General features: G+C 46.0%; 1 protein-coding gene across 2 annotated transcripts in view; it reads left to right on the top strand.

Annotated features, from left to right (window-relative positions):
* Positions 1–13,083, top strand: part of LOC126458255 (protein tweety) — a 1,040,173-nt gene that overhangs the window by 963,488 nt on the left and 63,602 nt on the right. For both annotated transcript variants that reach the window (XM_050095170.1, XM_050095169.1), the window contains exon 4: positions 8,635–8,795. In XM_050095170.1, coding sequence (XP_049951127.1) covers positions 8,635–8,795 — 161 coding nt within the window. The remainder of the gene's footprint in view (positions 1–8,634; positions 8,796–13,083) is intronic.

Below are 13,083 nucleotides of genomic sequence, written 5' to 3'. Positions count from 1 at the left end.
ATAGTCGACGTCTTTGGAAATATTCCCTGCATTATGGCACATACGCAGGCAGATGCACGCTCCGTGTATGCATCAGTCACAGTTGACCGTGAGATACGCATGTAACCTGTGTCTGAATACTTTTGTACGTCTCTGTAATTTCAAATCCGAAATTTTCCTTTACCTATTCTTTTCGTGTCTTATATGAAATTATTTATAGGTGCAATATGTTAAACATTATTTATGTTTATTTGCAGTATAAGCACCGTAAAAATTGACAAAAATATTCCTGCATAAGGACTCGACCACAAGACCATCGGATTACCGTTCTGTGCTGCGCCGCAACCGCTGCCTGGGGATTACGCTAATGCCTCACCCGATTCACGCCAACAATGCTATTTTCTCTAAACGCATGGCCATCTCGAGCCCCCACTTCAGTCTCTTTCATTTCTGGAAAAGCCCTGCGTATACCTTAAAAGTGGACGAAATGGATGACAACGATTAGGCACGGTCCCCTTGTCAGTGGCACCTACTAGGCAACTCGGCGTTCCTCCATGCGTGTCTATGTTCCGTATCTTCCGGAGGGCAGAACAGTTTCATTCAAAGAGATTCTTTAACTATTTCCGTTAAGATAATTACTGATATTACTCGCACAGCAAAATCTCATGCTACCGAAACCTCTATTTCGATTCGATACACAGTTTATGAAACGTGTAGGAGCAACCACACCCTGTTTGCTGAGGACTTTCGATCGGTCTGTGAAGCAAACGTCATGTCACGAGACGCTGCACCCCGTCGACAATGACCTGTGGTGATAGCTGTTCTGAATGTGCTTTCCTTCACTGTTGTTAAAATTCGTACAGGACGCAACGCCACTCCAGTGTAATGTGTAAGGAAGTCGGAAAAGAATGCAACGATTCGTGGACGCAGCAGTCAACAGCCCAGCAATTTGCGAGACGCCTCGCTTCTGTTTAAGGCACAACGCTGTCTTCCTCCAGGTGACGCTTCCGGAGCCCCAATGCGCGGAATCGTGGACGATCCCGGCTGGTTCAAATTTCACGACCACAGGTGCATAGCTGGAACATTAATCTATAAGGGGCAATCAAATGAAAACGAGACAGATGGGTAAAGTAAGTTAGCTGTTTATTATTTCAAAAGTAATTGTTAATACATTTATCCCATTGTGAGACAAGACGGTCAATGCCTTCACTAAAAAATGTTTGTGGTTGTCAATGGAACCATCATTGTACTCAGGCGTGTACCTCTTCGTCGGAAGCAAACCGACGGCCATAAACATCTCTCTTCAGACCTCCAAAAATATGGGAAACTCTTGAGGACGGGTCGGTACTCTACACAGGATGTGGAAGAGCGTTTCAGCGAAACTTCTGCAGCGTTCTCAAGGCAACCGTGGCAATAAGTGGGCGGGTGTTTTGTCGGCATGTAGTTTCGACTACGCTGGAGATATTTCGCTGCGAAGCCCTTACACAATCTCTTTGCAGTCCCGATCCCTCCCCACGAGATCTCCATATTTTTGGAGCCATCAAGAAAGACTGTTGTGATCGTCGATTTGCTTCGGACGAAGAGGTGCACGTTTGGGTACAATCGTGGCTCCACAGCCAACCACAAACAGTTTTTCACGAAGATACTATCTTGTTTCACAGTGGGATAAATGTAAACCCTAAGACCAAAAGAAGCACAACGAATGAATTATCCGAAAGGGACGGAAATCAGTAGATGTGACGTACAAGTACAGACAGACAAATGGTAAAAGTTTCAGAAAAATTGGATGATTTATTCACCTGAAAGAGCTTCACAAATTGAGCAAGCCAATGACATCTTGGTCCACCTCTGACTATTATGCAAGCAGTTATTTGGCTTCGCATTGATTGACAGAGTTGTTGGACGTTCTCCAGAGGAATATTGTGCTAAATTCTGTCCAATGGCGCGTTAGATCGTCAAGTTGGACGGCCCTGACCATAATGTTGCAAACATTTCCTCGTTTGAGGAGAGATCCTCAAGTGAGAAAACGTTTGCAACATTATGGTCAGGGCCCTCCAACCATTCGGATTTTGACTGTCTAACGCGATAACTGGACAGAATTTATCACGACATCCCTCAGGATATCCAACAAATGAATTTATCACGACATCCCTCAGGATATCCAACAACTTTGTCAGTCAATGTCAAGCCAAATACCTGCTGGCATAAGGGACAGGGGTGGTCCAACGAGTTGTTGATTTGCTCAATTTTGGAACCTGTTTCTCTGGAATAAATGGTCCAGTTTTTGTATGTAATAAACTGATTTTCTGTACATGTACATCACATCTATCGATTTCCGCGCCATTCGGATAATTCTTTCGTGGTGCGTCGTTTCTTTCTTTCATTCTTTTTCTCTTAGAGTGTGTTAACACTGAGGGCGATTACTTTTGAAATAATAAAGAGTTCACTTTTTTTTCCCATCTGTCTCGTTTTCATTTGACCGCCCTTAGTATTTTGAGCCTCATTCCAATAGAATGCCGCTGGTCCACTTTTTGCTAGGAATACTGAGATTTCAAAGCTTGCTTGGTTCTTTGCCTCTATACGTAGAAGTTCGTACCCCAGCGCATAGTACATCAAGGAAATACTGGTTTCTGGATGTAACTTTCTTTTATTGCTCTGCAGAATGTTTCATTGTATCAGGTGATTACGGGTTTCATTTCATTCACTTCTGATTTTTCATGACACTTGTTTTAATTCTTACATGTATACCTCTTCTTTGCATGTAACGAAAGTTTGAAAAAACCGCTGCTATGGTATAATGTGTCAAAACACCACATCTGGGCAGGCAGCGAGCTGTCGATTCACTGAGGCTACCGTCGCAGCTTCAGCAAAGCGTTGCTGTTTTCACCTCACCATGGAATGCTGCGGGCTTTAGCCACCCTTATCTCGCTCCACTGGCGTTTTTCAGCCATTGCAGTTCAAACGGAAGCCGTTTCTGGAAAGTAATGCAAATATATGCGTAAAAAATATCCAAGATATTGTTACAAACGTATAAAATTCTTGGAAATAGACCCCTGTTTCCTATGCATCTGTCACGCGCGGTAGACACCTATGAAGGCGTCGACTGGGTCCCAGTTTAGGGGCTCTGTAACGTCAGTTTAGATCCCTTCGATCGTCTCAAAAGGGTTCACTTTTAATCTTTCCCGGCTGTTCTCGGTTTTTGGGAACATAGAAAAGTCTGCTGGAGACAGGTAAATAAGTAGGGCACCGGAGACAAGTTTCCATTTTGTATTCTTGGCTAGAAGTCTGAAAATGCGGAGAAAGTTGTGGCAGGGAGCTGGAAGTCATCGTGGTGGCGGTGGTGCAGGTGCCAAGTTTGGGCGATCTCCTTCCACGGTCTAGCGCGTTTATTTCTTAATCTCTTGAGCATATTCTCGTAGTAGAGTCTTTGCTGTCACTTGTGCAATCATTCAGTGGTCGTTGTTCACAAGATCAACAGCATGAAACCTATTTTGTAAATTTTTTGTTTCTTGTCATTTCATATCGGGAGTCATCTTTCAAAGATTCCTGGCCCTCATCGAGCAATTTCACTCACCCAGGAACTAGTATACAGCGAGGCATGGCCCACTGAAATATCTCCTCTGGTGCTGTGCTGTAGCGAACAGTCGCATGAACTTGGAGGGAGGCCTTGCATCAGCCCATGGTCATGGCTGCGACAATAGTGGCATCTAAACGAGTGAGGACATAATCTAGCTCGAAACAGTAAACATCTTTGTCCGACACTGTCTCGCTGAGATCGTATTGTGGTTCCTCCATTAAATCGCCACAGAATGTCAAAATGGCAGATACCGAAATAAGAGGCAACTGAAATCCCTCAACAGAGAAAAGGCCACTGGAGCGGAAGCGGTACCAGTACGATTCTACGACGAGTATGCGAAAGAGCTGGCTCCTTTTCTAGCAGCAATGTACCGTATGTCGTTGGAGGAGCAAAGCGTTGCTAATGATTGAAAAAAAAAGCGCAGGTCATTGTCGTTTTCAAGAAGAGTCGTCTAATAGACGCAAACCACTATAGGCCTTTACTTGTGACGTCTGTTTTTTGGGCCATTGTGGAGAATATTTTATGCTCTGCGTTTTATGCAGTTTCTGGAGACCGAAAATCTCCTCTGTGGGAATGAAATGGTTTCCGAATACAACGATCGTCTGAAACTCAGCTCGCTCTGTTTGTCTGAGAGACCCAGAAAGCAGACGATACCGGTGCTTAGGTTCTTGCCATGTTCCTTCACATGCGGAAGGCGTTCTGTACACTTCCACACTGCCGCCTGATGAGCAAAACACGAGTGTGCGGAATATCAGACCAACTGTGTGACAGAACATGTCACTCTGAACGGAGAAAAATGTTCAGACTTAAAGGTAAGTTCCGGCGTACCCCAAGCAAGTGTTATACTGCTTTTTCACACAGAGAAGTCGCAACGCTAGAAAATTGCAGCGAAATGCTTGAAGATCTGAAGAGGATCGACGCGTGGTGGAGGGAATGGCTATTGGCACTCGCCATAGACAAATGTAACATATTGATGATAAATAGGGAGAAAGACCCATTATTGTATGATACCGTGATTCCAGAACGATCACTGGAAGCGCTGATATCCATAAAATATGTAGGACTATGTATGCGGAGCGATTTAAAGTGAAATGAGAGCATAAAATTAATCGCGGATAAGGCAAATTGCGCCGGCCGCGGTGGTCTAGCGGTTCTAGGCGCTCAGTCCGGAACCGCGCGACTGCTACGGTCACAGGTTCGAACCCTGCCTCGGGCATGGATGTGTGTGATGTCCTTAGGTTAGTTAGGTTTAAGTAGTTCTCAGTTCTGGGGGACTTATGACCACAGATGTTGAGTCCCATAGTGCTCAGAGCCATTTGAACCATTTTTTAAGGCAAATTGCAAGCAGAGCTTCACTGGAAGAATCCTCAGGAAAAGTTGTCCATCAGGAATGGAAGTAGCTTACAAAACACTCGTTCGACCAGTACTTGAATACTGCTCGTCAGTCTGGTGTCCGTACCAGATAGGATTGACAGAGGAAACAGAGGAGATCCAAAGATGAGCAGCACGCTGCGTTTCAGGTTGGTTGAGTAAGCGAAAGGTTCGCGGAGATACTCAGCCAACTTCAGAGGCGGACGCTGCAAGAGAGGCGTTCTGCGTGACGGTGTGGTTTGCTGTTAAAATTCCTAGAGCGTACGTTCCTAGAAGAGTCAACCAATGTATTGCTTTCTCCTACGTATAACTCGCGAAAAAACCTTGAAGGTAAAATTACGGAGATTCGAACTGATGTAGAGACTTACCAGCAGTCGTTCTACTAGAGCACCATCTGCGACTGGAACAAGGAAGGGCGGAAGAGACTCTTTCACCCAACTGCGACGTGGTCGCGTATACAAACAGTGATCCAATACTGTCAAATGTTTTTTATTCCAGTCTTTGATCACAATATGAATTCTTTAGACGATGACCGGTTTCAGTCCGTAATTACCATCCTCAGACCTATAATATACAAATATATACACGTAGTGAGCCGTGTGTCTTTCAACATAAAACAGCAATACGTATTGCAATGTACTATCATACAATCAGGCAAACTAAATTGTGATACATTAAAAGACGAATACAGTTACCCATATAAATTTAGCGTAAATGATGACTAGATCTAAGCCGACAGTAGCGACATCTAGGGATGATGTAGGCAAACAGATTTCTGGTAGCTACTGTACTTTAGTAGCCAGTTTCAATAATGACTGTGTGGACGATGCGGCCTATTCTACACCTTATTTTAGATCTATATGATGACTACATCTAAGCCGACAGTAGCGGCATCTAGGGATGATGTAGGCAAACAGATTTCTGGTCGCTACTGTACTTCAGTAGCCAGTTGCAATAATGACTGTGTGGACGATGCGGCCTACTCTACACCTTATTTTAGGAGGGTAAAAATATTAGAGGGAGACCAAGAGATGAATACACTAAACAGTTACAGAAGGATGTAGGCTGCAGTACGAACTGAGAGATGAAGATGCTTGCACAGGATAGAGTAGCATGGAGAGCTGCATCAAACCAGTCTCAGGACTGAAGACAACAACAACAACAGCAACATTTTAGATCTATATGACGATGCTATGCTGATTTTATATATATATATATGGTTTGACGATGCCATTATGGGCTTATCTCTTTAAGACATGGTGTAAAAAAGTACGTTTTACCGTATTTTCTGTACATCTCCCTGGTTGTATGCTAGTACATTGTGATACGTATTGCTGTATTATGTTGAAAGACACACGGCTGGCTAGCTGTATATATTTGTATATTAGATCTGAGGATGGTCATTGTGGTGTCACCGCCAGACACCACACTTGCTAGGTGGTAGCCTTTAAATCGGCCGCGGTCCGTTAGTATACGTCGGACCCGCGTGTCGCCACTATCAGTGATTGCAGACCGAGCGCCGCCACACGGCAGGTCTAGAGAGACTTCCTAGCACTCGCCCCAGTTATACAGCCGGCTTTGCTAGCGATGGTTCACTGACAAATTACGCTCTCATTTGCCGAGACGATAGTTAGCATAGCCTTCAGCTACGTCATTTGCTACGACCTAGCAAGGCGCCATTACCAGTTACTATTGATGCTGTAAAACATGTACCGTCAAGAGCGGTGTTCACCTATTATGGATTAAAGTTAAGTATTCTACCAGTTACCTCCTTTTTCCTGAAGTCAAAAATCCGTGTCCTGTTCCAGACCTCACGCAAGCCTGCGTGAGCTTAAACGCGTGCCTTTCGGCTTCCTGTCATAGTGGATTGGCTGTCTTGCCAGTCCACAACAGTCATTGGATCTTCTAAAGAATTCATATTGTGATCAAAGACTGGAATAAAAAACAATTGGAAGAGACACTGTTGCACAAAGTATCCCCCGCGACACACAGTAGGGTGTCTTGCAGTGTATAGAAGGAGGTACAAGGGTAATCCCCGACATAATCACCATTTCTATCGATGCATTTTTGTAGACGCTGTGGCAGTTTTTGCATGCCCATGTCATACCAGCTCGCCGCCATACTGTTTAGAAAGTTATGAAGCTCTCCTTTCACCTCGTCGTCGAAGCTGAATCGTTTTCCGGCCAAATGTTCTTTTAACCTAGGGAACAGGAGATAGTCACTGGGCGCCAAGTCAGGACTATAGGGTGGGTGGGTGATTACGTTCCACTGAAACTGTTGCAAGAGAGCAACGGTTTGCCGAGCGATGTGTGGGCGAGCGTTGGCATGGAGAATGTGTACGACCTTGCTCAACATTCCTCTCCTCCGGTTCTGAATTGCCCGTTTGAGTTTTTTCAGAGTCTCACAGTACCTGTCAGCGTTAATTGTGGCCTCAGCAATTCAGCTCCGACGACGAGGTGAAAGAAGAGGTTCATAACTTACTGAACAGCATAGCGGCGAGCTGGCATGACATGGGCATACAAAAACTGTCACAGCGTCTACAAAAATGCATTGACAGAAATGGTGATTATGTCGAAAAATAGCTAAATGTTCAAGCTGTAAACTGACGTAAACCATTGTAGAAATAAACAGGTTCAAATGGTTCAAATGGCTCTGAGCACTATGGGACTTAACTTCTGAGGTCATCAGTCCCCTAGAACTTAGAACTAGTTAAACCTAACTAACCTAAGGACATCACACACATCCATGCCCGAGACAGGATTCGAACCTGCGACCGTAGCGGTCACGCGGCTCCAGACTGTAGCGCCTAGAACCGTACGGCCACTCCGGCCGGCTCCATTGGGTTCACGTCGGGACTTTGGGCAGGTCAGTTCATCCCAGGAATGTTGTCGTCCACAAACCATTGCCTCACGTTCGGTGCTCTGACAGGGTGCACTGCCTTGCTGATACAGTCATCATCTCTGAACGGATTCTCTACTGTAAGCAATACACAATGGTGGAAAATGTGTTCATATACTTCCACACCCTAACCACGAAAAACACCCCCTGACCGAAATACTCGCGTTCTTTGTTCTTCACTGTTGGTACTATGCATGATCGCACTCTAAGCCTGTCAACCGGATTGTCGCAGGGTATAGCGTTACCACTCATTTACAATCACCCCTGTCCAGTGGCGCCGCTCTTTATACATTTGAAGCGTCACTCAACGTTGAGTACCGAAATGTGTGGTTATGAGAAGCTGCCCGACCCCTGTACCCCATTATTTGTAACTCTCTACGCACAGTCGCTGTTCTAGCTGGGCTGCTGCGAGCACTTTGGAATTCAGGAGTGATTCCTTCAACCGAACTCTTGCTATTTTTTGCTATCACCCTCCGCAATGCTTGACGGTCCGTGGACGTCAATACACGAAATCTGCTCGGTCTTGCTTTTCCACAATGGCATCACCAAAAGTCGACATCCAATGACTAGTCCACTTTCGGAGTCACTGAACTCTCCCGACCGACCCATTCTGGCTTTTCTTAATACTGGTAGACCCGCAGGTCATGACATCTAGCCGTTAATTTCGCAATACATAGGAGTGCCCTCATACCGTTGACAGTACAGTGTAGACGATACTCGCCGTCCACCGCCCGATGGTGTGTGTCTGTGTCACCTTACTGACGTGATGTGATGTGTGTGGTGACGTGATGGGACGCGTGGTGTTGCAGGCGCTGGGCATCCTGGGCTCGCTGCCGGCGGCGTGGCTCATCCTGACGCTGCTGGTGCTGCTGGTGTACCTGCTGACGCGCTGCTGCGACCGCAAGCCGCGGCCCCGCCACAGCATTACCGTGCTCAAGTGGACGCTCGCGCTCTTCACCTTGCTCTGCTGGTGAGTAGCCCACTCCTGTGGTATTCTAAAAAAGTTCTGGACCCTAAGTACAGAGAGTGTCCCAAGAGGAATGGTCAATGTTCGCGGATATGACAGTAACGATCATTTGAAGCAAAAATGTCCAGCAAAGGTGGGCTGTAGAATGCATACATTAAGAGCTATGAGCATTTCTTCATCTTAGGTATTGTGAAACAAATCTCTTCTACTGCACTCTCTCTGCTTCCCATATTTTGGGAGAGGTAGCCTGGGAAATGTATACCTTAAGAACTATGAACACCTGCTTATTTTCGCTACTGTGAAACACATCTCCCATACTGAACGTGTGCTCATAACTCTCTAGGTCTGCAATTAAGAGCTCATGTTTTCCAAAAATTTTTCCTTGCTTTGGTCTAAATTACCTTCCCTGAAAATATGGAAAGCAAAAAACATGCAGTAGAAGAGATTTATTTCATAGTATCGAAGATGAAGAAGTTCTTGTAGTTCTTAAGGTATACGTTTTGGAGACCATCATATTCACTACATTTCTTTCCACCTTTTAATGATAGTTCCCGTCATATACCTGAATATTGGCCATTCCTCCTGGGTCATCCTGTACAGGATCAGCTATCTAGACCACAATACTGTACCTGTGTCATATTTCATCTCGAGAAATAGTGTTCTACACCATATCTACTAATGATCGCAACTGGTATGGGGATGCCGCTGGTGATAAGTTGGGACCAGACGCCATCACATCGCGCCCCACACAAATTCAGTAGGGCTCAAGTCCTTGGCAAGCCAGCTACACTGCAGGCCATTAAAATCGCTACACCACGAAGATGACATGCTACAGACGCGAAATTTAACCGCCAGGAAGAAGATGCTGTGATATGCAAATTATTAGCTTTTCAGAGCATTCACACAAGGTTGGCGCCGGTGGCGACACCAGCAATGTGCTGACATGAGGAAAGTTTCCAACCGATTTCTCATACACAAACAGCAGTTGACCGGCGTTGCCTGGTGAAACGTTGTTGTGATGCCTCGTGTAAGGAGGAGAAATACGTACCATCACGTTTCCGACTTTTATAAAGGTCGGATTGTAGCCTATCGCGATTGCGGTTTATCGTATCGCGACATTGCTGCTAGCGTTGGTCGAGATCCAATGACTGTTAGCAGAATATGGAATCGGTGGGTTCAGGAGGGTAATACCGAACGCCGTGCTGGATCCCAACGGCCTCGTATCACTAGCAGTCGAGTTGACAGACATCTTATCCGCATGGCTGTAACGGATCGTGCAGCCACGTCTCGATCCCTGAGTCAACAGATGGGGACGTTTGCAAGACAACAACCATCTGCACGAACAGTTCGACGACGTTTGCAGCAGCATGGACTATCAGCTCGGAGACCATGGCTGTGGTTACCCTTGACGCTGCATCACAGACAGGAGCGCCTGCGATGGTGTCCTCAACGACGAACCTGGGTGCACGAATGGCAAAACGTCATTTTTTTCGGATAAATCCAGGTTCTGTTTACAGCATCATGATGGTCGCATCCGTGTTTGGCGACATCGCGGTGAACGCACATTGGAAGCGTGTATTCGTCATCGCCATACTGGCGTATCACCTGGCGTTATGGTGTGGAGTGCCATTGGTTACACGTCTCGCTCACCTCTTGTTCGCATTGACGGCACTTCGAACAGTGGACGTTACGTTTCAGATGTGTTACGACCCGGTGGCTCTACCCTTCATTTGATCCCTGCGAAACCCTACATTTCAGCAGGATAATGCACGGCCGCATATAGCAGGCCCTGTACGGGCCTTTCTGGATACAGAAAGTGTTCGACTGCTGCCCTGGCCAGCACATTCTCCAGATCAATTGAAAACGTCTGGTCAATGGTGGCCGAGCAACTGGCTCGTCACAATACGCCAGTCAGTACTCTTGATGAACTGTGGTATCGTGTTGAAACTGCATGGGCAGCTGTACCTGTACTCGCCAAGCAAGCTCTGCTTGACTCAATGCCCAGGCGTATCAAGGCCGTTATTACGGCCAGAGGTGGTTGTTCTGGGTACTGATTTCTTAGGATCTATGCACCCAAATTGTGTGAAAATGTAATCACATGTCAGTTCTGGTATAATATATTTGTCCAATGCATACCCGTTTATCATCTTCATTTCTTCTTGGTGCAGAAATTTTAATGGCCAGTAGTGTACATGTGTCGACAAAAATTGGGCGTGTTGGGTGACATGAGAAATGTTGGCACAGGCTTCGTTCCTCTGAAATAGCACGCCTGTCTGACGTTGTAGGGACGGCAGCAGAATGGGTGGATAGTTTTCAGAGTCCTATACTGGTCAGGGTTCCACCAACACTCGTCAGAGTTGTATAGTCACTGTAGGCTACAGCTGCTGCACACTGTAATGCATGGACCCCATCCCGTATGAATGCTGCCTGCATCACTTGGGTAGGTGCCACGTTCCTGGTCTTCATCACATTTGTCAGCGACCGTCACGGACGCCAAATCCCAACCTCCCGTCGCGACTAAATATAACCTTGCGCCATTAATCCCTCAAGTTTCGTCCGTCGCTACATCATCAAGGGGGGGGGGGGGGACTGATGAAGTGCTAGAGATAGTGTGGCGAGCAGCGCCCTCGCTTGGGACCTTTATCACAGCAGAAGCTTCGTCACAGTCCCAGCTCTCACTGTGGTTGGGGCAGCGCTCCAAGTTTCTGCTGCAGCCGGAGATGGCTGATCGCTGACGTGACGCTCCAGGAGTTAATCTGTCTGCTGCTGGCGTCCGGAACCTGGATCACCAGCCTGTTCTTCCCTGCCCTACAAGGAGCCCATCTTTTTTTGCATGGAGATCATAATTCCAGGTTATCGAGGTCCAGATGACTGACGACAACACGACTATGCTTACTATACGATCACCGGACGGAACTGCGCCACTCCCTCCAGTAATCTTGCATTTTGTCAGACATGACGTCACACTTGATAGCCTGTGCATTTCATCTATACCTACATTTGCATGACCACTCTGCAATTCACACTTAAGTGCCTGGTAGGGGCTTCTCCGAATCACTTACACACTATTTTTCTACCGTTCCAATCTCTAAAAGCGCGAGGGCGAAACCAATACCTAAATCTTTCCTTGCGAGCTCTGAACTCGACTATTTTTATTGCAGTGGTCATTTCTCACTGTGTATCAGTCGACCACAATATTGTCGCTCCTGAGGGAGAGGGCGCTTCGGTCGGCTTATCGTGATGTTTCACGAGTGCTGTCGTGAAAGCATTCACAGTGCGCTGTGTTTACCTTGGTCTCCACTGTACTTGTTTGCTATAACGTCACTGTTGCATCCGGTAGCGGCCACGGGAGACCAAGTGCAGTAATATCGTGATCGGGCAGTAGGTAGTCGCCAACGAAATACTGTCGCATTCGGGGGAGAAAGTTTCTGATTGAAATTTCGTGAAAACATCTCGCTGCAATGAAGAACGCCTTTGTTTTAATGATTGCCACCCCATCTCGCCTATCATACCGCGACACACTCTCCCCAATTTCGCGATACTACAAAACGAGCTTCCGTTCTTTGAATTTTTTCGGTGACCTCCGTCAATCCTATCTGGTGTGGGCCCCATACCGCGCAGCAGTACTCTAACAAAGGACGGACAAGCGCAGTGCAGGCAGTTTTTTCAGTGGATTTGTTGCATCTTCTAAGTGTTTTGGTTTGTCTTCCCTACAACATTATCTGTGTGTCGTTCCAATTTAAGTAGTACATAAGTGTCATCTCTAACTATTTAATTGAACTGACAGCCTTTGGATTTATATGATTTATCGTGTAATTGAAATTTAATGGACTCCTTTCACTACTCTTAGGTATAAACTAAAAGTTTTCATTAGTTGGTGTCAATTGCCACTTCTCGCACCATACACATGTTTGGTCTAAATCATTTTGCGATTGGTTCTGATCTTCTGATGTCTTTACAAGACTGTAAATGACTCTATCATCTGCAAACACTCTAGGACGGCTGCTAAGATTGTCTCCTAAATCTCTATGTATGAAAGGAAATGTCGTGACTTACTGACTCGTCATCGCCCAGTCCAAACCGCTATGGACAGAAACTTGAAGTTTGGGGCGGGTGTCGATCTTGTACTGTAGGCATCGTTTACGAAGGGATTGTCCGAAATTCCACTCCTAAGTGGATGAAATAGGGGAAGACAAATGTTTTGAAACTATGTCGCTATTAAGGGAATTTTGAAGTTAGAACTACGAAAACTGGTATTTGGTTTCTCAGCCAGAAAATAAAAAAAAGTGTT

The sequence above is a fragment of the Schistocerca serialis genome, chromosome 2 (assembly GCF_023864345.2).
Source record: "Schistocerca serialis cubense isolate TAMUIC-IGC-003099 chromosome 2, iqSchSeri2.2, whole genome shotgun sequence".
Taxonomy (NCBI): Eukaryota; Metazoa; Arthropoda; class Insecta; order Orthoptera; family Acrididae; genus Schistocerca; species Schistocerca serialis.
This window is presented reverse-complemented; position numbering and strand designations above follow the sequence as displayed.